Source organism: Pituophis catenifer, unplaced genomic scaffold, assembly GCF_029215685.1.
Source record: "Pituophis catenifer annectens isolate HBS135680 unplaced genomic scaffold, rPitCat1.0.hap2 SCAF_5, whole genome shotgun sequence".
NCBI lineage: Eukaryota > Metazoa > Chordata > Lepidosauria > Squamata > Colubridae > Pituophis > Pituophis catenifer.
Genome location: NW_027256885.1, coordinates 100,967,903 through 100,992,324, shown reverse-complemented (window position 1 = coordinate 100,992,324; position 24,422 = coordinate 100,967,903). Strand labels below are relative to the sequence as shown.

At 44.9% G+C, this 24,422-nt stretch overlaps 1 protein-coding gene across 3 annotated transcripts in view; it reads right to left on the bottom strand.

Moving 5' to 3' along the window:
• Positions 1 to 3,579: 3,579 nt before the first annotated feature.
• The window catches only part of CDV3 (CDV3 homolog), a 51,690-nt gene continuing 30,847 nt past the window's right edge, over positions 3,580 to 24,422 (bottom strand). Inside the window, exons 2-5 of one of the 3 annotated variants that reach the window (XM_070944407.1) lie at positions 23,785 to 23,864; positions 22,542 to 22,678; positions 22,075 to 22,228; positions 3,580 to 3,823 (exon numbers count right to left, since the gene is read on the bottom strand). In XM_070944407.1, the coding sequence (XP_070800508.1) occupies positions 3,817 to 3,823; positions 22,075 to 22,228; positions 22,542 to 22,678; positions 23,785 to 23,864 (378 nt within the window). In that variant the 3' untranslated portion in view covers positions 3,580 to 3,816. Of the gene's footprint in view, positions 3,824 to 12,411; positions 12,536 to 22,070; positions 22,229 to 22,541; positions 22,679 to 23,784; positions 23,865 to 24,422 lie in introns of those variants that run through there. The other 2 variants (XM_070944406.1, XM_070944408.1) reach the window with 2 other exon arrangements.

Here is a 24,422-nt window from a genome sequence, read left to right as displayed (position 1 = left end):
CAAAACTCACAGCCTCTTCGCTCTCCTGCCCGGCCGTTGCTTGAAGTCCTCCAGCTGAAGTCATCCTGGCTTGTTCTTCCATCAATCGGCCTTGGAGTTGCTTATTCTTGGTAAAGGCCCGGGTCTTGACTTTTTCCTGACGCGTTGGTTTAATAGTAGGCATGCTAATGCATTGTGCTACGGATCAGGTCCATCGAAACCATCCCCTCTGCTACCAATTGTGGAGGGAAAGAGTTTTTGGGGGTTTGAATAGACCGTGGCCCGATACGCACACAAATGCACTAGCATGGAAGTTGACTGAGAAGTCTTGAGAAACTACTTTAATAAAAACATATAAAAAACAAAACCTACAAGAAGGCATCAACAGCCCAAAAGATTCTCCTCTCAGCAAAGTCCATTTAGCTCTTATCTTCTTCCCAAGCGTGGGAGACGTTCAGCGTTCTTTGTCAGCCTTCTCAGGAGCAAGGCAGTGACTCAGCTCTTTGTAGTGACTTCAGCTCTGGAGGCAGCTCTGCTCGGCATCTCTGCGAGGGTCTGGGAGGATCAGAGGCTCTCCGAGGATCTCTCTCCAGCTGGCTGTGATTCTGCTGCTACTTATATACTAACCAACTGACCGTTGGACAGTGCGGGAAACTCAGATCTAGGAAGCTGTGCTCTGATTGGCTCATTCAAAATGTTCAAACCAATCAATCAATTAATTGCAGCAAACATGCTGAGAGGTTTTGCCACCTGCTTTCCAGCTCCATTGTGTTTCTCCGCCACTGCAGAGGTGGAGAGCTTGGAGCACCACTGCCCATTTCCCCTTGCTTCCCCAAAGCATTCCTTCTCTAACCTGCTTTCCAGCTCCATTGTGTTTCTCCGCCACCACGTGCAGAGCAAGAAAAGAATTTTGTGGGACTAAAAAAAAAGTTCAATCACATCTTCCAACTTCTCGAGAGCAAGCTGGCTAAACTACAGTTGATATTTGACTAGGAACATGGTAAAGGAGTCCCTGCGGATTTTACTCCACTAGTCATTGCTGACTATGGGGGAGATGCTCATCCCCATTTCAAGGGTCATTGAGCCAGCACTGTCTGAAGACATTTCCGTGGTCATATGGCCAGCATGATGTCATGGAGCACTGTTACCGTCCCAACAAAGTGGTACCTATTTATCTACTCTCATTTGCAAGCTTTAGAACTGCTAGGTTGGCAGGAGATAGGATGAGGACCAGAATTCACCTCTGTGTGCAACACTCAGGTCTCGAACCTGGGCTATCAGCTTTCCAGCTGACAAGCCCAGTGTTTTAACCACTGAGCCATCATGCCGCCCTCTCTAGGAACATGGAGACCGCTTTTATTTAAAAAGCATCAATCACTGTTATGCAGCTAAAATGTTACAGCCAAATTAAAAAATATGTACATGGTCTTCTGGAGGTAGTTCAGTTTTTCTGTGCATTCATAGAATAGACAACTAACCAAAATACAAATTCAGAATGACTTCTAGTAGGCTAGCTATGACTCCAGAGGTACTTTGTAACAAATACACTGAACTTCAGAGATGGACTGCTAAAAACTGGAAGTGTTTTCTTCAAGCTATCATTTTTATTTTAATCAGTTCACAACCAGATGTCTGGACTAAAAGGATACTCATGTGCATTCAGATCACCTCAGCTTGTTTCTTTATAATCGGCTCTTTTGTCCATGGATCACAAGTGCTAAAGCAATTGTGTAACAGATGTGTATATTAGCATACATGACAGTTGTTAGGATACATAAGATGCAGAAACTTCAGAGTGCATGAAAGATCATAAACCACATATGTGTGTGTGACCTCTCTCAAAAAAAAATAGGACAATTAATCTCAAGGAACAATTCAGCAATATAAAATATGCAGTTTATTCACTGGAGCTCCATTTTTCTTTTCAAAAAGACTTCATTGACTTTAATTCAGTGGTATAATATTTCAATCAAAGTATGTTCACTAATAACAAGTATCTGAGATTCCAGAATATAGGGCATATACAGTATTCATTAGACTCCAGAGGTCATGTACTTTTCTATATTTATTGTTACAATGTTAAAATTGCTATGCCAACTATGCCCAACAGGGGTGGGTTCTACTTACCTTTACTACCAGTTCGCAGTGGGGCTGCGTGCTCTTCTGCGCATGCGCAGAACCATTTTGATGACTTCGGGTTGGTGGGCGGAGCCTCCCGCTGGTTTTACTACTGGTTCTATAGAACTGGTGCGAACCGGGGGCAACCCACCACTGATGCCCAAGCACTCAAGTGAATACAAAGGACAGCTTCAGCTACCCTATCATACAACATATTAAAACTTGATTCGTGTGTAACAATTTTAATAAAATGTCAAAGCTGGAATTTAAAATTGTAACTTTCACATAATCTTAGTTCTTCAGCTTTAATACCCTGCAAAGGCTTTGATGGCAAATAGACAACTTTCAGGAAAGATACACAACTCAGTGGTGTCAGCTGTAAATTTACTTCTAGTGATCTGAGGATCTAGAGGGGCCTGGTACTGCATCTGTATAAAACACAACTACTTAGAATATATCTCACAATTCTTAATAGGAATAAAACATTCTAAGCAATTTGTTCATTTAAAGCAATCATTTCGTATCCTAACCAGTCTTTAATTGCAAAGTCATATTTTTATAAAGTACATATAGAAAACCAAGCTCAAAAGAATAAAAAGTACCCCTCAAAGTACATATCTAGCGTACCTCACAAGCAATACTTTTGCAATGTCTAAATCCTGTCTTAAGGCTCCAGAAAACAGCCAGACAGTTGGAAATCCATATTAACAGTGGCCACACAACATTCAGTTTGGAAGAAAAAAAAATATTTTTAACCCAGGAAGCAAGAACCTCTTTCGGAGCCAGTTTGAATTCTATTCAGTCAGTGTCAATGTCATACAGCACAATATAGCACAAACTAGTATTCAAACACCATTACACTAATAGTTGTCCAAATAAATTATATAGCTGGCCAGGAGACTAATTTTTCAGTGAAGTTGCCATGAATCTTTGGGCAGCAGGAAGAAAACATGCCATATGTGTAACAACTTATTCCCAAAATATATCCAAATTTTAAACAATACAAAAGCACAACAATGGACATTTTTCATTATACATATACTGTAAGTACTTCCATTCTGCAAATATAATGGGGTGTGTGAGCAGTATCTGATACTTCCCAACAGATTGCTGAGATTAAATATTCAGCATGAACTTCTCAAAAATAAGCCTCAGCTATTATAGAAGCAAACATTTATTGACTACTGATCCCAAAAAAATCTAGCTGTTTTGAGATCCATTAAAGAAAAAGAAAAGTATATATAGTTGCATATTCCATGCAGCTATTTGACTATATTGCAATTTCTCAAGCCTGGGGAGCTATTTCTCAAATAGTTTACACAGATGAACCCAGTTAATATACAGACTAGTGTCCATAAATTTTCTATCTGGATGTGTATTTTCTGGTAACTAAATTAAAAGAAGTAAACGCAACACTATGGTGCATATTTTTTTTAAAAAAAATTATGTGCACTAGAGGTTCCTAGTAAATTATGGCTACATATGAAAACATATAATAATTGGGGCACAGGACAAACTGCTCATTTAAGGTCATTTAAATTTGTCTTTTATATTATCAACTCAGATGGCTGAGTTCTCCAGGATTTCTTATAGGAAGCCAGTAGAGCTGGTTTTGACTTTCAGATGGCCACCAGAGTTGTAACCTTTTCCAGAAGTTGTGATCCACATGGTATCCACAATGAGTGCAGCAAGTCTGAGGTAGTCAACTGTTACGAAGGCTCAGTATCTGAACATAAAAAAAATTGAAACAACAAATGGCTGCAGAGCAATCAAACCACTGGGAATTCTTATTCAACCATTTACATTAATTCCTCTCATAATCCAAAGAGGAAAGCCAGGTATACCAAATTAAGTATACTTCCAACATGCAGAAAAGCAATCACTTATGTCAAAGTAGTCTGCACTTGTTGCAGTAGATCCAGCAGAAACAAGATGGCATGTTCACAATTGGTGTGGTTTAGTTATCTTTAAGAGTGGAAGGGTATCAGATAACCCGGGTGTCGGCAACCTGCAGCTCCGGAGCCTCTTGCGGCTCTTTGGGCCCTCTGCTGTGGCTCCCTGTCCCATCACTGGCTGTCCGCTCCTCTTGCCTTCCCCTCCCTGTCACTCCTCACCTGGCCTGAGAAAGTAAGGGCGACGGTGGGGGATGGAGAAGCAGCCGGGGCTGATTCTCCAGCACCTCACTCTTGCTGGAGCTTCTTCTGGCCCTTGTTGGTGCTGGGTGTGCCTCGGTCACTTGGGGAGACACGCAACCTGCTCTCCACCCTGAGAAACTGGCCTGACCTGGCTGTGACCGATGCTGGCCTCACTAACACAAGGGCTGGTGGGGTGGGAATGGGATCCAGGAGGTTGGGATGACGGAAAGGGGGACGTGCCCGCAGTGCCCAGCCACGGCTTTAAGAAGCTCAGGGTAGCAGGAAAAGGGGGCAGGCCCCACCGAACTTCGCACGCCCACCCCGAGGGTCAGGGAAGCTGAGGCTGGGCCAAGCTGGTGAGCTCTCCTTGGGGCTCTTTGCTACTCCTTTTCTTTCTTTTTGGAAATCTGGGCTGGCTGAGGAACGAGCGCGAACCGCAGTGGAGGCTTCCCTTCGGGCGACCCTCCTCCTCCTTCTCCTCTCGCAATCCCCTGGCTGGCTGTGGCGGGGCCAGGAGTGTGCACACGAGCGGGGAGACTGTCAAGTATTTGCAAGCCATTGGCACATATATCATACAGACACTAGTGGAGGCAGAAAGTGCCCCCACCCCTATGTGGAGAGGAGGGGCTTACACTGAGTATAAAACCCCCTCTAACCTTTCCACCAAGCTCTCTTTTACGTTTGTTCTCCATGAGACATGATCTTTGATAGGGGTAGTCACACACGCTGTGTGCCCCCTATCCTAATGGATATTAAGACAGCCTTTGTATATAGTTAATATGTTTTGTTATATGAATAAATACATTTATCACATTTATTCATGCATCTGCCTTTGGACTCTTCTATGCTCCTGGGTGTTTCTACGATCCCAATTTCCACAGAATGGTAGCAGAGGGAATGGTAGCAGAACTCCATTCCAGGAGCTGTTGAAAAGGCAAGATGCCCTCCAAAATAACCTGTGAGAGAAGCTCCCCTGTTGTGACCAGAGGCCTTCAATGGAGGAGAACTTCACAGCAGCCCCAGTCTGAATCAACGATGGAAAACATTGAAGGGGGTTTCCATCCAGCTACACCCTGGCAGCCAGAGGCCACCCAGATGCAGCAAGAGATCCCAGGGGCCGAGCCAAGCGATGTTGGAGAAGGCTTCTTCAGCACTGACGAAGAGGGGGCAGAAGGACCAGATGAAAGCCTGGACAGGCAAGTGGCTGAGATGTCAGAAGAGGAGTGCCGAGCAGCGCTCGCCTTCCTCCTGAAGACAAGGGCAGCAGCCAGAAAGAGGCCTGAGGAGGCAGCACCAGAGATGCCTGCCATCCCGGTAAGGACTCCCCTGCCTGATCTCTCCAAGATGGCGCCTGCCGCCAGAGAGACTCCCCCCCCACCCAGTTTCCCGCCAAACAAAATGGCCACCAGGCCACTTCCGGAGGCAACTTCCTCCAAGATGGCTGCTCCCCTGGGCACTTTGCCAGCACCACGAGCCAGGCCCTCCCCAGCTCCACAGCCCAGGCCTACAACGCCAGCCAGTCAGTTCAGCCTTCCAGCGGCCCAGAGGACCACTCCGACCCCACAAGCCCCTTGCCAGGCCCCACCTGCCACGGCAAACATCAAAGAGGCCATAGAGGCCCTGGTCGCTGCCCTGCAACTTATGGAGCAACCACCCACTGGCTGCCCCGAGGCCCCAGACCCAGCTGCCCACTCAAGGAGGGCCCCAAATCCAACCTCCCACCCCCGGAGGAACCCAGATGGACCTGCAGCCTCCCACCCCCCACTGCAGAGGCGCTCACCATTCACCGAATGCTCCAGGGAGGCCCAGGCTGAGGCCTCCGCACCTTTCCGGCCCTGCTGGGATGATCCGGAGCTGCAATCCTGCTCCTCTGATGGAGAAGAGGAGATCCAGAGACATTTCCAGGCCTACCCAGCCCATGGACCTCATCTGATGGGCCTCCAGTCTCCAGAAAGATCTCCAGGCCTTCTTCCCACTCCTCCAAGGCTTCCCCGCCACATCGCTGATGTCCGGACCTATACTGAAGCTCCAGCCAGACCTGACTTCAGAGCTCAGAGAGGGAGATTGGAGCTCCAACAAGAAAAGGCTTTGGAGCATGCTCCATTTCCTGCACGTGCCCAGTTGCTTCAAACTACAGAAGGACTACAAAAAGGAGCCAGACCTAAGCAATCGATCCCAGGCTTAGGGATCCCAATGCCATTCACAACAGGCTCTTTTCAGCCATTTGAACAACTCCCCATGCAGTTTAATGGCAATAATTTTGTAACTTTGCCAAATAATTTTGAAAAATTACATTTAAGTGGTCAGAATTTTAAAAAATGGTGTAAAGAGATTCAGATAATTCTCTTAAGAGAAAATACTCTGGACATGATCAAAAGACCACCCCCTTTACCTTGGAGCCCTGAAATTGAGTTCCTGCATAAAAGAGCTTACACAACCCTGTTAAGTTCTATAGACACTGCTCTGTATGCCAGTCTTTCAGACGGCCTCACAGCTCAGGAAGTTTGGACTGCCCTATATAATTTGTTCCATAGTGATAATATGGCTGCAACCAGCAGATTGTCAAGAATTTTCCACAACTATAAACTCAAACCTGGTGTCAAAATGGGGGAACATTTGGCAACGCTTAAAGCCATGATGGATGAGCTTATACAGAGGGGGGAGCCTGTTTCTGAATCCACTTTAATTAGTGTGATGTTGAACTCCCTAGACAAATCCTGGAGTCCCTTTATTATTTCTCTAGAAGGGGTTTCTAGGGAACAAAGAAATATAGAATATTTTTCTGGCCGCTTTATTGAGGAAGATTTAAGGTGCAGAGATGAGGAACAACAAGAAATGAAGGAGGCATATCACAGGCCTAGGCCTCAGAGGAGGCGCCAGGACACAAGTGAAAGGATTAATATCCTTCCCACCTGCTTTGACTGTGGCATACAAGGTCACTTTAAAAGGGAGTGCCCTCGCTCTAGGGCCAACAGGGCTGGACTTAAGCACAATAAAAATAAAAGAGGCCGTGGAAGAGGGGGAGGTGGTCATAAAGGATACCAATACTGTAGTGTCACTAGTGACAATCACACCTCCCAGGTAAAGGATGCTGAGGGGCTGTGGCTTCTTGATTCAGGTGCATCAACGCATATAGCCAACACGAAGCCACGATTTAAGGTTTTACACCCACTCAAGTCCTCAGTAAAAGTTGCCACTGGGGACAAGGCAGAGGTAACTGGGGAAGGCGTGAACAATGTGCCTGGTATAGGAGATGTCACAGGGGCACTGTATGTTCCCTCAATCAAGAACAACCTTTTAAGCATCTTAAAATTGACTGAGGATAAAAATGTAAAACTGGTTTTTGAGAAGGGTGGAGGTTATGTTTTCAAAAATGGGGGTGTTGTTGGTGATATTGTAAAAATCAACAATTTGCCTTATTTTTCCCCAAAAGCAAAGGTCAAAAGGCACAAGAAACCTAACAAGAGGGCTCAGGGAGCTAACGCCCAGATAGAGCAGAAAGGTTCTGTGCCAGCCCCCAGGTTGTCCAAACTCAAGGACCCTGGACCTAAAACCAATGAAGCTTTTAAACCAGCTCCTAGGACATCCAAAGCCATTAAGACTGAGCCCATTAAGGTCACAACTCCTCAGCCAACCCTGAGGAACTCTAAGGTGACCATTAATCCAGTGCCTACTCTCATTACTGAACAGACCAAGGCTTGTAATGGTAAGATACATAAGGTTGACAAAGTATGCATGGGTAAACCTTTACATTTGGATTGTGCTCATATATTACACCGCAGGCTCGGCCATGCCAGCTTCCCGGTTATTAAGAAAATGCAAGATTTTTCTGATGGGCTTAAGATAAAGAATTGTAATACCTATTTGGAATGTGCCATCTGTAAGGCAGCAAAATCTAAAACTGCTGCTATACCTAAGGTCTCTTCCCGTCGTGCAAGGTACCCTTATCAGCTGGTACACATGGATTTGGTTGGTCCTTTTAGACCCTCCCTTGGTAGGGGGCGTTATTTTTTAACGGTAGTAGATGATTACTCTCGTTATGGCCATGTATTTATTTTAAAGGACAAAACTGAAGTCTTTACCAACTTCAAATATCTTTACAACCAGATCCAAACGCAACACAAGGTGTGCATCGCTCAGGTGCAGAGTGATAGGGGGACTGAGTTTACATCCAAGATTTTTGAAAAGTGGATGAAGGAGAGAGGTATCCTCCATTTTAAATCATCCCCTCGAACTCCGTCCGAGAATGGCATTGCAGAAAGGAGAAATGGAGTGCTGCAGAATGTCATGAACTGCCTACTTGCAGATGCTGACATGAGCCAAGTTTTTTGGGCAGAAGCGGTCAAAATGGCTAATTATCTAGTCAACAGGACATGGAGTAGTGCCATTAACCAAACCCCATACTTCCTGGTCCATGGAAGGAAACCTAGCCTCTCACACCTGAGAATTTTTGGTTCCTATGCCTGGGTCCATATTCCCAAGCACCTCAGAAGAAAGGGGGGCAAGGCATCAAGGAGGCTCAGATTTATAGGTTATGCAACCGGCAGCAAGGCCTCTAGGTTTGTAGACAAAAATAACCTTGTCATTGTCTCTAGATCAGCTTCCTTTGAGGAGGGGTCAAATTGGTCAAAAATTCATTCCAATGAACCCGGTTATTCCCCTATTAGAAGCGACACTGAACAAGCAGCACCACCTGAAGAGGATGAACCAACAAACTCCAAACAACTGACCAGCGAAGATCCGGATGGTGATGAATCCCTACCTGACTCTGACGATTCAGACAAGGAATCCCTGGGTGACTTCACACCTCCTGCCTCACCTAAACGACCATATCTTCGCAGCGCCTGGGACAGAGGCCCACCCCATTTTGATTGGAAAGATACCTCCGGCAGCTCCAATTCTGACACCGATGCTCCGGATGACAATGATGATGGTGAGTGGCAATTTCCCAGACGGTCAAAACGCTCCAATAAAGGGGTGCCACCCAAAAGGTTGGACATTGGCTGTGTTGCCTCGGTCAACAGCGTTACCATGGCCCCTAAAACGTACTCAGATGTCCTCCAGCTTCCCGAGGAAGAACAGCGCAGGTGGAGGGGTGGCAATGGAGCGGGAAATGGACAGTCTCAAAAAATTGAAAGTCTTCATCCCCATGGAAGTCCCCAAAAAGAGGAAAGCAATTGGCACCCGTTGGGTCTACAAGGTCAAGCCAATGCCCAACAACAAACTCCTCTATAAGGCCCGGCTGGTAGCACAAGGCTACGCACAGCGCTACTTGCAGGACTTTGATGAAACATACTCTCCCACCGTGGGAGCGGAAAGTGTGAGGGCTGCTTTGGTCACCGCAGCAGCACATGGGGAACACATTTTTCAATTTGATGTGCAAACTGCTTATTTACACGCACATCTAAAACAAGAAATTTACGTCAGAGGTGCCCCCGGATTTCAACGGCAGGAAGGCCACACCTGGCTACTGAAGAAAAGTTTGTACGGCCTCAAACAATCAGGCAGACTATGGAACAAATGCCTGACTAAAACTCTCAAATCACTGGGTTTCCATCCATCTCCAGCTGATAAATGTACCTTCACAAGGGATACCAAAGGGGGGCTGGAGAAAGTCCTAGTGTATGTCGATGACCTTTTATATATAGGGCCTGACAAGGGGGGAAGTATTATATTTGCCAGGACCCTACAAAAAAAGTTCACTCTAAAGTCTTTAGGATATGTGGACAAGTACCTAGGCGTACAAATCATCACTACACCAAAAGGTTTTGCTCTCTCCCAAAAGGAAAAGATAGAGGAACTCTTGGTGAAATGTAAAATGGAAGATAGCAAGCCAACGGCTATCCCAATGCAGACCGACTATTATGGATTGGCACACAAGGATAGCCCAGAGTTCCAAAATAATACTCTATTTAGGTCAGTGATTGGCTCATTACTATATATAAGTAACTGGAGCCGTCCAGATATTGCCCTGGCCGTAAACCTGCTATCTAGACAAGTGGAACATCCTACCCAGTTCCACTGGTTGGCCATTAAAAAGCTATTAAGGTATCTCAAGACCACAGCAGATTACGTGCTTCGCTTGGAACCTGAGAATAGAGACAAGGCCCAATTAAAATGCTTCGCGGATGCGGACTGGGCCGGAGATACCAAGACACGTAGGAGTACTTCGGGCTTCTTGGTACTATTAAATGAGGCACCCATCCATTGGCATGTGGGGCAACAGAAATTTGTTTCGTGCTCCACCGCTGAGGCCGAATATGCATGCTTATCAGAGGCAGGGAACGATCTGATATGGTTTGATGCCTTAATTTCTAGCATCTGGACACCACCGACTTTGCCCATCCAAATTATAGAAGACAACACCGGGGCCATAGGCATTGCCAAAGCCTATGCGGTGGGAAAAAGGTCCAGACATATTGATATCCGCTATCAAAATGTTAGGCAACTAGTAGAGATGGGGTTTATATCTTTATCACATTGTCAGACCAAATATCAAACAGCTGATATTTTCACAAAACCTCTACCAGCAGATAGGCACAAAGATCTGTGTAAAAAGTTATGTCTCACAGGGTAAAATCTGTTGTGCATTGCATTTGTATGTTTGCATGCCATTGGCTCGCAAGGAGGGGAACTGTCAAGTATTTGCAAGCCATTGGCACATATATCATACAGACACTAGTGGAGGCAGAAAGTGCCCCCACCCCTATGTGGAGAGGAGGGGCTTACACTGAGTATAAAACCCCCTCTAACCTTTCCACCAAGCTCTCTTTTACGTTTGTTCTCCATGAGACATGATCTTTGATAGGGGTAGTCACACACGCTGTGTGCCCCCTATCCTAATGGATATTAAGACAGCCTTTGTATATAGTTAATATGTTTTGTTATATGAATAAATACATTTATCACATTTATTCATGCATCTGCCTTTGGACTCTTCTATGCTCCTGGGTGTTTCTACGATCCCAATTTTCACAGAGACCCTCCTCAAGCAAGTGGCGGCTCGCCATGCACGCACCTTTGCTGCACTTTGGCCAAGCCCGCCCACTCGCTTGAGGAGGGTCTCCCTGCTCGTGCGCACACTCCTGGCCCCGCCACAGTCGGCCAGAAGGTCGCAAGAGGAGGAGGAAGGTTGCCTGAAGGGAAGCCTCCACTGCGGTTCGCACTCGTTCCTCAGCCAGCCCGGATTTCCAAAAAGAAGAAAGAAAAGGAGTAGAGAAGAGCCCCAAGGAGAGCTCGCTGGGCTTTCCGAGAGTGTGAGAAGAGACGCAGACACACAGAGATAGATACAGACACACACAGAGACATAGAGAGAGAGAGACAGACACACACACACACAGATACAGAGAGATACAGAGAGGGGGGAGAGAGGGGGAGAGAGAGGAAGATAGAGAGGGAGAGGGAGAGAGAGATACATAGATGCAGAGAGAAGGGAGAGGGGGAGAGAGAGACACAGAGAGATGGGGAGAGAGACATAGAGAGGGGGAGAGAGAGACATAGAGTTACAGAGAGGGGGAGAGAGAGGGGAAGAGATACACAGAGATACAGAGAGGGAGGAGAGAGAGGGAGAGGGGGAGAGATACAGAGAGAGGGGAAGAGAGAGACAGAGCTACAGAGAGGGGGAGAGAGAGGGGAAGAGGGGGGTGATAGAGATACAGAGAGAGAGAGAGCTACAGAGAGGGGGAGAGGGGGGAGAGAGATACAAAGAGAGATACAGGGAGAGGGGGAGAGAGGGAGAGGGGGAGAGATACAGAGAGAGAGGGAGAGAGGGAGAGAGAAAGACAGAGATACAGAGAGAGGTGAAGAGAGGGAGAGGGGGAGAGATACAGAGAGAGGGGGAAGAGAGGAGGAGATAGAGAGGGGGAGTGAGACAGAGAGATACAGAGAGAGAGATACAGGGAGAGTGGGAGAGAGAGACATAGATACGGGGGGGGGAGAGAGAGAGAGAGAAAAGGGTTTTGTGGTTCCTGGTTCTCTGGCCTAATGACCGGCTGGGTAGGCGTGGGTAGGGGGTCATGTGACTGGGAGTGAGTGACATCGAGTTGGCCATGCCCACCCAGGTTTTGTGGCTCCTGGTGGTTTTTTTTTTTTCTGTGGGAAACGGGTCCAAATGGCTCTTTGAGTGTTTAAGGTTGCAGACCCCTGAGATAACCATTCCTTAATTGTAGTAAGTGTGCAGTTTTACTGATCCCCAAGCACAGCATATTGGTTGTCTAGCTGAAGTTTAGTTACCTTGGATTTTGAAACCTCATCCCTACCTCTATTTTTGTTTTACCACTTCAAAGTTCTCCATTTCTTTATCCCTAAAGGAAAATAAATGTAATCACTGTCTTACACTTGCTTCCCCACCCCCCAACCTGCCATGCCGGGTCACTTACCTTGTGAAGCCCTTCTGCAGTTCTGTTCGGCCCTCAGTGGGCCTCCCCTGGCCCATTGCAGGCCGAAATGGAGCTTCAGGGGGGGATCCAGCCCTCCGACGCTCCGTTCGGCCCTCCACAGGCCTCCTCTGTCCCGTTGCAGGCTGAAATGGAGCTTCCGAGAGCTGGATTCGCCCCTCAGAAGCTCCATTTCAGCCTGCAATGTGCCAGGTGAGGCCTCTGGAGGCCTGAATGGAGCATTGGAGGGGCAGATCCGCCCCTCAGAAGCTCCATTTTGGCCGGCAACGTTCAGGACGAATGTTGCAGAGCCTCTGCGGTTGTTCGTAAGGGCGAACAACTGCCGTGGTGCTGCAAGATTCATAGTTTTGGGACTTGTTCGCAAACGCTAGGGGGTGCTTATCGCGTAACTTCGAACATATGCTAAGGGAACACTCATAACCCGGGGATTACCTGTACTGCAGGCATGGCTAAGGGCTTGCACACACAATCGATGACATTTCTCTGAATAAACCTCAGTGCCATTTCATAAACTGGTTTTGAAGTGACAAATTGGGTTCTGTTATTTGAGAATATAGATTCAAAACTCTTGAGAACATTAGTGGGGCAGTTCACTGGATTGCGGCCATAAAAATGTATTCCTACACCCCAAGAAGACTAACACTTGCAGCAGCATGTCAATAATTATCAATATGTTAATGTCCTACTGAATGTAAGACCCAGCAACTATTCCAAGGCATAGGCTAAATGCAAAGAACTGCACAACAATTTCTGCATGCTTGTTTTCTGAACTGAACTCAAGTTGCATGGAAGCATCTACTGACTTGGGATGCTTATTTATAAGCAATCTGTTATAAGAAGACTGACATTCAAATAAAAACACATCCATTATGTGGGGACTGTCTATAAGTCATTCTTATCACCTGATTTACAATTATAATCCCGTCAAGTAACCGATTGTGAAAAAAATCTGGCAAATGCCATATTTGTCTATATAATTCATTGTACAGATACAGATAGACTATTTAGTTGAAATTTACTGCCTAAGTTGAAAATTGACAAACCTCCTATTGAAAATTGAAACTTTTTACTCAATATCAGTTAAAATATTGAAATTCTGCTATGTAGTGTGAGACTGGGCCTCACATTTCATAAGCCACCATACCTAAAAGTGGTGAAGGCACATTAACAAAAGCCAGGAAAAGCTCCCTCAGGGAAAGGAACCAAGTCCTTAAGGAAACAAAAGGGCAAAAGTTGGGCCTAAGCACATGGCAAGCCCCTCCCCAAGTATCACCAACAGCTAACAAACAAAGGAGTTGGGCCTGAGCACATGGCAAGCCCCTCCCCTCCAAAAAAAAGCAAGGACTTTCGGGGATAAAAGGGGTCCTGAAGCCTGCCCACTCTTTGGGTCATTTTTGGATCCCAGACTTGGCGGCTTCCGTCCTTCTGGCTAGTGCCTGGCAGCCTAGTAGTGGACGCTAAGTGTAGATGAGAGAGTGTGTAAGAGCAAAAATATATCAGTAAAAGTTTGCTGTTATTTAAAATTCACTGGGTCTCTGTGTATTTTAAAGAACCATTTGTGCCTCAGTGTTCAGTTGATTTGGGATTGAGTGTGGCAGTTTTCCAGGCCTGTGAGTGTGTGACCATAAACTGAACCTGACAGCCCACTTGTGTAACATTTTATGTGTCAGAAGTGGGATACACAGATTAGACCCTTTGAATTTATTGAGATCAGTTATATCTTTGTGGAAATTTGGGGATGCACAGCAAAAGGGTGCTTTGTCACCGCCTGCCTCCCAGGTGACAGCTCCACTGGAGAATCCTGAGGAGGGGGAAATGGGTTTGGTATATTGTGAAGTGATGGAGAAACTTATTTAGAAATTGGAATTGCCTACTGGTGATTTGCAAGAGAAAATGAAGTCAGTGCATTCAGGGAGAGATATTAAGGTAGAATTTGGGAAGCTGTACAAATTAAGAGGAAAGAAACAGAAAGATGTACCTGGAGTGTTGGCAGTAATATTGGGGGGTTGGGCTGACCCAAATGGATCAGTTCCTTAGGCAGTTGCAATTGGAGAACTCCTCTTTAAAAGGGGACTTGGAGCAATTCAAAAATAACACCATGTTTTGCAGGCTGTTTACCAGCTGAAAAGAGCCAAATGGTAGAACTAAGAGAGACCTTGGCTCAACTGAAGGATAGTTTATGAAGGGAACAGGAATGGCAACAAAAGCATGCTGTGCAAGAATTAAAAATTGAAGCTTTAAAGGACCTTGTGCAGACCTCCACTAGGAATAAGCACCCAGCTTGTGGAGAATGTAGTAAGGTCGGGGAGCTGCACAGACAAATAAGGCAGCAATCTTACCAAATTGCCTGCTTAACAGGCTCAGATCCTGATGAAATATCCCAGATTTTTTCTCTGATAGGAAGGAGCCCTTTGAGGAATTAAGCAATAAGGTTCCTCAGGCTTCAATAGCAGTAGGGGAAACTCGAGCAAAAAGAAGGTGCAGAAATGCCCAAAACCAGCAATGGGAAGAGTGGGAACAAGTAGTTACTCATAGTCCTTTATCAGGAGGTGAGCTGAAACAGATTGTTACAGATCTGAGGGCCTTGAGCCCTGATCCCCTCAAATGGACCTGGAGGCTACATCAACTGAGCCTTCCAGTACAATTTATCTGACCAAGAGATTGAGCAGGTCATATTAACCTATCCTGAAGTCAAATGGCACACCTACCAGAGAAATCCTAATTCCCCCAATCCAGTGTGTTACGGGGCTCCAAAACATGGTACAGGACTTAATGTCTGGCACCCAATTACAAAACTTAAAGCCATTGGGGATCGGCAAGGGAAAGAGGACCCGTTAGAATTCTGCCATCACTATTGATGGTACCAGTTCATAGCTGGAATAGAACCCCCTAATAATAGGGATGAGGGGCGAACTATGAGCGACATTATGCAGCACCCATGGAGCAATCAGTCTTTAAAAGGAGTGCTGGGTGTGCTGCAGCATCCTGAGTGTTCCTGGATTGGGTGGGTAGATGCAGCTTACCCATTAGACTTAGCCACTTTGGAAACAGATTTGTGAGAAGCAAGGAAAGCTGTTGGAAATGTTGGGGAGGAAAGTAAGTAAAGAATGTGGGGGAGGTGCAAGTGATGAAAGAAAGATGGGAAAGAAGAGGAGAAGACAATAGCAATAGGACTGTGTGGAGCAACCAAGGGCAGAGAGTGATGAATGGAGATGAGTGTATGCAAATGTGGCGAAAGCTGAGAGATTTGGGGAAAAACATGGAGAGATGGGATGGGGGTTCTACTAGGAGCTTGAAGGAGAGGGTGGAACAGTTAGAAAAAAATCGTCAAGGAAGGCATGGATCAGAGAAAGAAAATGGAGAGAAGATGAAGGAAAAAGAACAGCCTTTCTTCCTGCTCAGGCAGGAACTAAAACAATTAACAAGCTTTAAAGAAAGTTTTCAGTCCTAGCTGTAAAGGGGAAAGAGGAAACCGAGCTCTCAGATCTTGAGGAAAATGCAATCTCAGACACACCCTTAGTCAATTTCTAGGGCTGCCCCCTGCTGTGGTTGATAAATACATGGGTCTAGCCCAGCAGTATCGGGGAAAACATCTGAAAGACCCTGAAGACATGAGGAATTACCTTTCTGTTTCAACCCAAAATGATCCTAAGCTAAGCAAGATACTGGAGCTGAAACATCTTTTATTAAACACTTTCCTTTGGCTAAACAAATTTCCATTGCAGCCCTATCTGTCTCACAGGCCTCACTGGGAAGCTTTGGTTCCAGGGGCTAACCAAGCCCATTGTGGCCAGTGTGGGACACATGTTAATGCACAGATAAGAGATGACCAGTTCCCTTGTAACCCCCTACAAACAATATCCTAAACCAAAGGCTGCTGGAACAGGGATCAGAGAGGGTATTTTCAACTTAGAAAAGGAAGGTATTCTAAATAAACCAGTAAACTCCTTTATTAGCCCCTTCTGGTCACATTTATTTGTTTGTTTGGAGTACCCTCAAGCCTAGAAGAGATGTTACTGCTTTAAAGGATTTCACTTATGACTTGTGGGAGGGAATGTTCTTTCACTTTGGATCATCTATCTAAGAAAAGTGACGTGCATCCTAGCTAAAAGTGTCAACCTCACATCGTCCCTCATTGCAGCTCTGACAGAAGAAATGACAGCTATCAGGACTGCAGTTATCCAAAATCGTGTGGCTATTGATTATCTACTATTAAGGACAGGTCAAGATTGTGAATCCTGAGACTTCCGGTTGGCGCTGGGCGATTCAGTCGGGGAAATGGCAGGGCTCTTACAAGCCCCGTGAAAACCTCGGCTGGCGAGCCGCTGCCGACAGGTCTGCGGACCTACCCTGTCCTGAAGGGACAGGGGAAGAGAGAGGGACCCCTTGGATGGCCGAGAGGAACGGGCAAGTTCCTCGGGGCCGGAGGAAGCCCTCTGAGCCGGCGGCGGGGGAGCGGCAGTCATGGCGACTGCCTCGAAGCCTGGGCCAACCGGAGAAAGCACTGTGCTGGAGGAAGAAGGAAAAGTGAGAGCGAGGCGTTCGGAAGCCGGGTAAGCAAGACCAAACCCAGGTGAGAACAGCGTTTAAACTGTGGATATTGATAAGTGTGCCCCAGCCTTAATTAGCGGCTACTGTGTATTGGGGCAAGAAGATCTGCAAAATACCTTTTAAAAAGGAAAGACCCACCAAAGGATTATGGATTTTATTGCTAATTTGGAATGATTGCCTTTTTGGAAAGTTATAAATTTTGAAAACTGTTCTTTTTTCTTTTTTTTAAACGGGAATGGATTATTCTTGGAAGAGAGAAAAAGGAAAGAGGTGATAAACAGGACTTTTTTAAAACAAAGGGAAAAGACAAACGGATAGCCTTGCAATACACAAAATGGAGACTGTGAAGAAGTGAAAGTGTAATTGCGGATTGCTAGCAGCTTGGAAGAGAAACTAAGTGTTTTGTTATTTTAACTGGATTACTTTGGCAACAAATAAGGAGCTTTGACTCTGGGGATACTCAATCTGTCTATTGGAAGCCTTATTGATGGAAAGAAAAAAGAAATAAAATGGAATAACTATAACTGAATTAACAGGCGCAGCAAGAAAAGGAAAAAAGGCGTGGCACTAAAAGAAGAGATGGTATTATATATGGAATGATATAAAAGAACTAAATTTTATAGAATTTTTAACATTGATAATATTGAAATTGAAAAAGAACAATTTTGGACAGATTGGAAAAAGATTTATAGTAGGTTGCAAGATAAGAAAAACAACATAGTTTGATTAAAATGGAAATGTAATGCTTAATGCATATTTGAAGTCTGAATATTGATATGAGGTATTATACTTTTTTTTGTTTCCCTTTGCTACCTTTTTGATTTTCTTTCTTTTCTTGATACTTTTTTCTTTTTTGTTTCTACTTTCCCTCTTTTCTCCTTCGTTTTCGTTTTCCTTTCCTTCTCTTTTTCACCTTTTATTTCCATTCCTTTTAAATTGGACTATATAAACATATGTATTTGGTTATGAAATAAGACTATAAATGAATGAATGAGAATATGATTTTTCTAAATGTTCTAAATGCTTAAATGAATTTTTGAGATTTAAAATAAATATGAAGTAGATGATCTTAAAATATACAAGAAGATATTTGTTAAAATCTATGCTGAGTCAAATTGTGGTATCTGAAAAAGCAATTTATGTAATATGTGAATTAGTTAAAATGAGATAGCTAAAACAACAGATGCAGGCGTGGAGGAAAATATGGTGGTAACACCAGCCAAATAAGAGAAGGAGACTCGGAAGAGAATATGCTGGAAATCAGCCAAAACAAAACATGCTGGAAATCAGCCAAATAATAGTGGGAGGTTCGGAGGAGACTATGCTGGAAATCAGCCAAAATACAATACGTTGGAAACTAGCCAACAATGGGTGGAGGTATGGAGATGACTATGCTGGAAATCAGCCAAAATAAAGCATGCTGGAAATCAGCCAAACAAAAGCTGGAGGTATGGAGGAGGATATGGGTTTTGAGGTAAATTTGAGAATATGAAATATGCAAAACTAAAGGCAAATTGATAAAGCTTTAAGGTTTAAAGATCTGATGAAGGAGTCAAGAGATTAAGAAATATGGACTGAAGTTTGATTTATTAATTGAAATAAAAAATAGAGCTGTATCTAAGTTGAAATTACGATGTGTGGTTAGAAATTGTAAGGTAAATAATTAGACTAAGAGATTAGAATATTTCTTTTTTCTTTTTTTAATGTTTTAATATTGATGTTAAAAGGTGTAATGAAGAGAGCCTGGAAAAGAACCAGAGATAATTGAACTTATAAATGAGCATAATAATGAATTAAATGTGTACCTGGAAATTAAATTGGTGGTGATATAATAGAATGGTTCTGATCAAGATATTAGAGTTTATGACTAATTTTTTTTTTTGTTTTGACTTTGAATTTTAAAAGATATAATGGGAAATTGTGAATGGAGCTTTTTCAAAATGTAAGCGATTGTACCTATTCATGACCGGATCGAGACTTCGCTCTCGAAAGAGATCTATTTTATGTGTTATGTTGGAAAAAATAAAAAATATTTTGCAAAAAAAAAAAAGATTGTGAATTCTTTCAAAGTCTTTATTGTTTTAACCCAGGCATCCTCAAACTACAGCCCACGGGACGGATATGGCCCACTGAAGCCATTTATCTGGCCCGCGTGGGACCACGAGGCTGCCCCACCCACATCGCCCCACCCACCCGCCGACCCCCACCCTTCGGCACAGTGCAGGACTTTACACTGTGAGAGCCCCGTGGGCTAGAACTGGAAGGTACGGCCAACGTTTTTGGCTGGCAGAGTGCTTCTGGGGGGCAGGGGAGGCCAAAAATGGGGCGGGTGGAGGCCCCAGGAGGCATCCCTGCACCCTGTTTTTGGCCGGCAGAGTGCTTCTGAGGGGTAGGGAAGACCAAAAATGGGCTGCGCCTTTTGCCAGCTGAGGAAAGAACTTGAAGATTTGCCAGGGACTTCAGTCCACCATTGCTCCACTGGGGGGGAGGAACCGAAGGGTCCCAACGGGAGAGGCTGCGCCTGCCGTGTAATTACGCATCGCTTCCAAGAGTCACACTTAGTGCCACGCACTTTCCATTCATCCTGGGTGAAGCAGAGCAGAAGCAGAGAGGAGTGGGAGGCCCGAGAGCTATCCCATGCCGGCCGGACTAGCCCAGAAGCAGCAGATCCCCCGGTCATGGGCTGCATGCGGGGTCCGAGGTGGGGGGGAGGGCGAGCAGGCGGCTCTCAATGGAGAGCGCCACCCTGGCACTAAGCACAACTCTTGGAAGCAATGCTTAATTACGCAGCAGGTGCAACCTCTCCCTTGGGACCCTTTGGCTCCCCCCCCGGCAGAGCAACGGTGGCAAATCTTTGAGCTCTTTCCTTGGCCGGCGAAAGGCACAGGCCTTCACTTGCGAGGAGAGCTTGGCGGCCTGTGGAGAAGTGGAGCTGGTGAGACGCGAGCGAGCTAGGGAGCAAGTGCCGCAACAGCTGCCCTGCCTTCTCTCCCCCCCCCCCCGCCGCCGCTTGCCTGCCTGTCCTTCTCCCACTTGGCGCTCAGCAGCTCCAGGGCAGTGGCCGGTGAGGCTGCCTGCCCCTGAAGAATGGCTGTCTCTGCCCCTGGAGAGGGAGGCAGGAAGGGCATCCAAGTGGCGGCAGCAATGGGGGGGGGGACGTAGGCAGCAGGGCGGCTGTTGCAGCACCCGCTCCCTAGCTCGCTCGTGTCTCGGCGGCCACTGAGCCCCTGCCTTGGGGCTTCCTCGCCAGATCTGTTCTGAGCGATGCCTGCCTGGTCCGATCCTGCCTGCCAGACATGCAGAGCCTTTGCTTGAGCCTGTTGCACGCGTATGGCATGTGTGGAGGAAGCTCCGGGACAGCCAGCGAGGTTCCAAAATCAGATTGAGACCGCCGCGATGTGAATAGAATGGAATGGAAATAGGAGAGAATGGAATGGGAATGGGAATGGGAATGGGAATGGGAATGGGAATGGGAATAGGATGGGATGCGATGGGATGCGATGGGATGGGATGGAATAGCAATAGCAATAGGATGGAGTGGGAGTGGGAATGGGAATAGGATGCAATGGAATGGAAATAGAAAGGAATGGAATGGAATTCAATGAGATATCCCAGGGCACTGCCAGGATTGAAGGGGATCCTGCAGAAGATGCCCCAGGGAGAGAGAGAGAGAGAGAGATGTGGAAAGAGATATGGAAAGAGAGAGAGACAGAGATAGATAGATAGATAGATAGATAGATAGATAGATAGATAGATAGATAGATAGATAGATAGAGACTTGTTGATTGTAAGCTCCTTGGGGCTGAGAAGAATTGCTGCAAAACTAAGTATCCTGAAGCAAAACAAATGAAAGTTTAATTTGTGTGTATTGTTTAATGGACTGCTAAATTGGCAAAATGGACTGCTAAATTGGCCACACCCACCCAGTCACATGACCACCTAGCCACACCCACCCAGCTGGTCCGGCCCCCCCAACAGTCTGAGGGACCGTGAATTGGCCCCATTTAAAAAGTTTGAGGACCCCTGTTTTAACCTAACGAACAATGAGAATTACATGGAAGCAAGACTAGCCAAGCTCAAAACTGTAGCATCTCACATCTCCCAAGATCCAGAGGGATAGAACTGGTCTTGACTTACATCTTGGTTACCTGATTTGGGATCCTGGGGAAGGAACAATGTTCAAATTTTTCTGTTTGTATTATTTTCCTTTGTATTAATCTCCTCAATCTTTCAATGTGTGTGGGGGGGGGGGGGAGAAGAGAGAAAGAGAGAGAGAATAGATATACTTTATACTCAGTAAAAGTTTGCTGTTATTTTAAATTCACTGGGTCTCTGTGTATTTTAAAGAACTGTTTGTGCCTCAGTGTTCAGTTGAAAGTGAGTGTGGCAATTTTCCAGGCCTGTGAGTGAGTGACCATAAGCTGACCCTGAGGTAACACTTGTGTAACAGTACCAAGTCTCATACAGCATAATTTGATATTAGGAATGGGCAAAGATCAAGTTATACAACAATCTCACATCCCAACCCTCTGAACAGCATTTTGTAAATCAAGAAACTGGGTTTTTAAAAATTCCAATCTGAACTTCTGCAGATAAAATCCATATGCTCCCTTGTACTTAAAACACACTTGCTTCCTCTAGTGCACAGGTGTCAAACTCACAATGTCACGTCGTCACATGACGTATGACTTTTTTCCCCTTTGCTAAACCCAGCGTGTGACGTATCCGGCCCACGGGCTTGACACCCCTGCTCTAGTGCAAACACTACATACTTGTTTATGATCTGTGGATAAGATTATGAAACTCCGGATAAGATTACAAAACTGGAAGAGATTGTTAGGTTGGGGGAAGAATGACTTTAAGGCAATATTCTACAATCTTATTGCCATACTTACTTTCTAGTATCTACTTGCTTGGCAGTGGACTGCAATGATGGAAATTGTGTATCACTATAGATCTCTGGTGGTCGTTGTGGCACTTTTCGTATCCTGCCTTCTCTTGCACCAGGTGGCCTATATACTCCACTGGATTGCACCAGCTCTGGATTTTCTGTAAAGAAGTTTAAAAAACCAAAACAACCAGATGTAATTAAATAAACATTAAGTGCAGTTTTTCAATTTAATATTCAATCTACACTCAATACCCTGCCTGTATAAGTAAAGATTCCTCTGTATCAGGAAATCTATTACTTAAGCAAGTATCAAGAACAAAATAATATTCCCAAACGCAGTATTCATTTCTAACAAGAAATATTAGCTGTACTTCAAACTTATTCAACTGATTTTCATTTAGCTAAAAATGAGGCAACTTGGCTGATTCAGTAAACATTCGTTAAATAAAAGGCACATACAGCAAAACTCACCACTAATTTCAGCAACAGGAATTTGTGTAGGAGCAGACCTATTCCAAGGACCAGATGATTTCTCCACACTTCCACCTGGTTCCTCACTATTATCCTTTGGTTCTTCTCTTTTTTCACTTTCTTCTTCATCTTTTTCACTAACAGAAAAAAGGTGTTGTAGCATTTTTCACTTATACAAACAAGTTCATGTTACAATGTGCAAATTGTGTAACATATAGTACTGAGCATATAATAGCAATAGCACTTAGACTTATATACCGCTTCACAGTGCTTTACAGCCCTCTCTAAGCAGTTTACAGAGTCAACATATTGCCCCCAACAATTTGGGTCCTCATTTTACCGACCTCGGAAGGATGGAAGGCTGCGTCAACCTTGAGTTGGTGAGAATCGAACTGCCAAACTGCTGGCAGCCGGCAGTCAGCAGAGGTAGCCTGCAGTACTGCATTCTAACCACTGTGTCACCACAGCACCATAATAGTACTTAAAGTATGTCACTATTTAAAACAAAAGGGATCATCTCCAATCTCATGTCCTATAAAGACTGATACTAACAATTAGAACATAAGCATGTCACTAAACTATAGGCTAACTAACAAAGAGGCTGCAAAATTTTAAAGTATGAAAAAACGTCATTTTTTAATAATCACCAACTAAGAATACTGTATAGTACAGTGATGGCTAACCTTTTCCGGACCGAGTGCCCAAAGCGCGTGCGCCCGAACCCCCAAAATGCAATGCGCGTGCAGCCCCATGCATGTGCCCCGCCCCCACGCATGCGTGTGGCCCCCTGCATGAGCCCTGCCCCCGCGCATGCGCACATGGGCCCCCGCATGGGCCCTGCCCCCTGCGTGTGCGCAGCTCCCGCACACACCGCGCCCCCCCGTGCATGAGCAGCAGAGACCTGACGACCAGCTGGCAGGCGGGAGGCACGCGTGCATGCGTGGCAGAGCTGAACTGGGGAGACAGCTCGCATGCCCAGAGAGAGGGTGCTGCGTGCCACGTGTCATCATGGGTATAGTATTTTCTTCACCATACCAAGTACACAAATATTAAAGTATTTAAGAATAGCAAGCATGCACATTGATGATGGTGATTGTTTTGAAGCAATACAAGCCATCATGTGGCAAGTTTAGAGATATGACCTGATTCTTTCTTCACCTAGAACTTGCTAGTAATTGAATCAATTATAGTCAGAACTACATTTTTCAATATATATACATATATATTTTTAAGACAATAATACCTAATTTGCATGGACTGAACTCTGAGGCCACTGTAGTCAATTATTTCTTCCTGCTCAAATTCTTTCCAGTCATCCTCTTCCTGTAAGATGAAGATTGCATAGGCTCATTATTAGTTCTTAATGAAGGGCAATCAGCATTGGAAACAATGGAATGACTGTCACAGGAAAAAAAATCCTCCTAGGATTTAAATACTCCTAATTCTTCTGCTGCATCAGAAGCTGAACAGTGCCTACTTTATAACTATATACTCCATTTCTAACACTCAACATTCCACATATATTCCTTAAGATACATGACTAAATTATTCTCTTGATAGTAGTTAAATGTCTAAACCCAATAATCTAATCAGAAAGAAAAAATGACCATGTTGCAATTCCACATTTTTTCATTCAAAACAGATGAAATTTAGAGATCTTATTATCATTTAACATGGTAATAATTTTAGCATTATACAAACTGGTTCTAATTGGTTCCAAATTTAAAATGAAAAAGATTTAATTAAATAAAATTAGCACTTAAAACTGAATACTTCCAAGATAGTAAAACATCTCTATAGTATGCAACATAACATATTGTGTGGGATTTCTGGCATTTAATTCTCTTGTCCCCACACTCCCTGGAGTTACAGAAATTAACT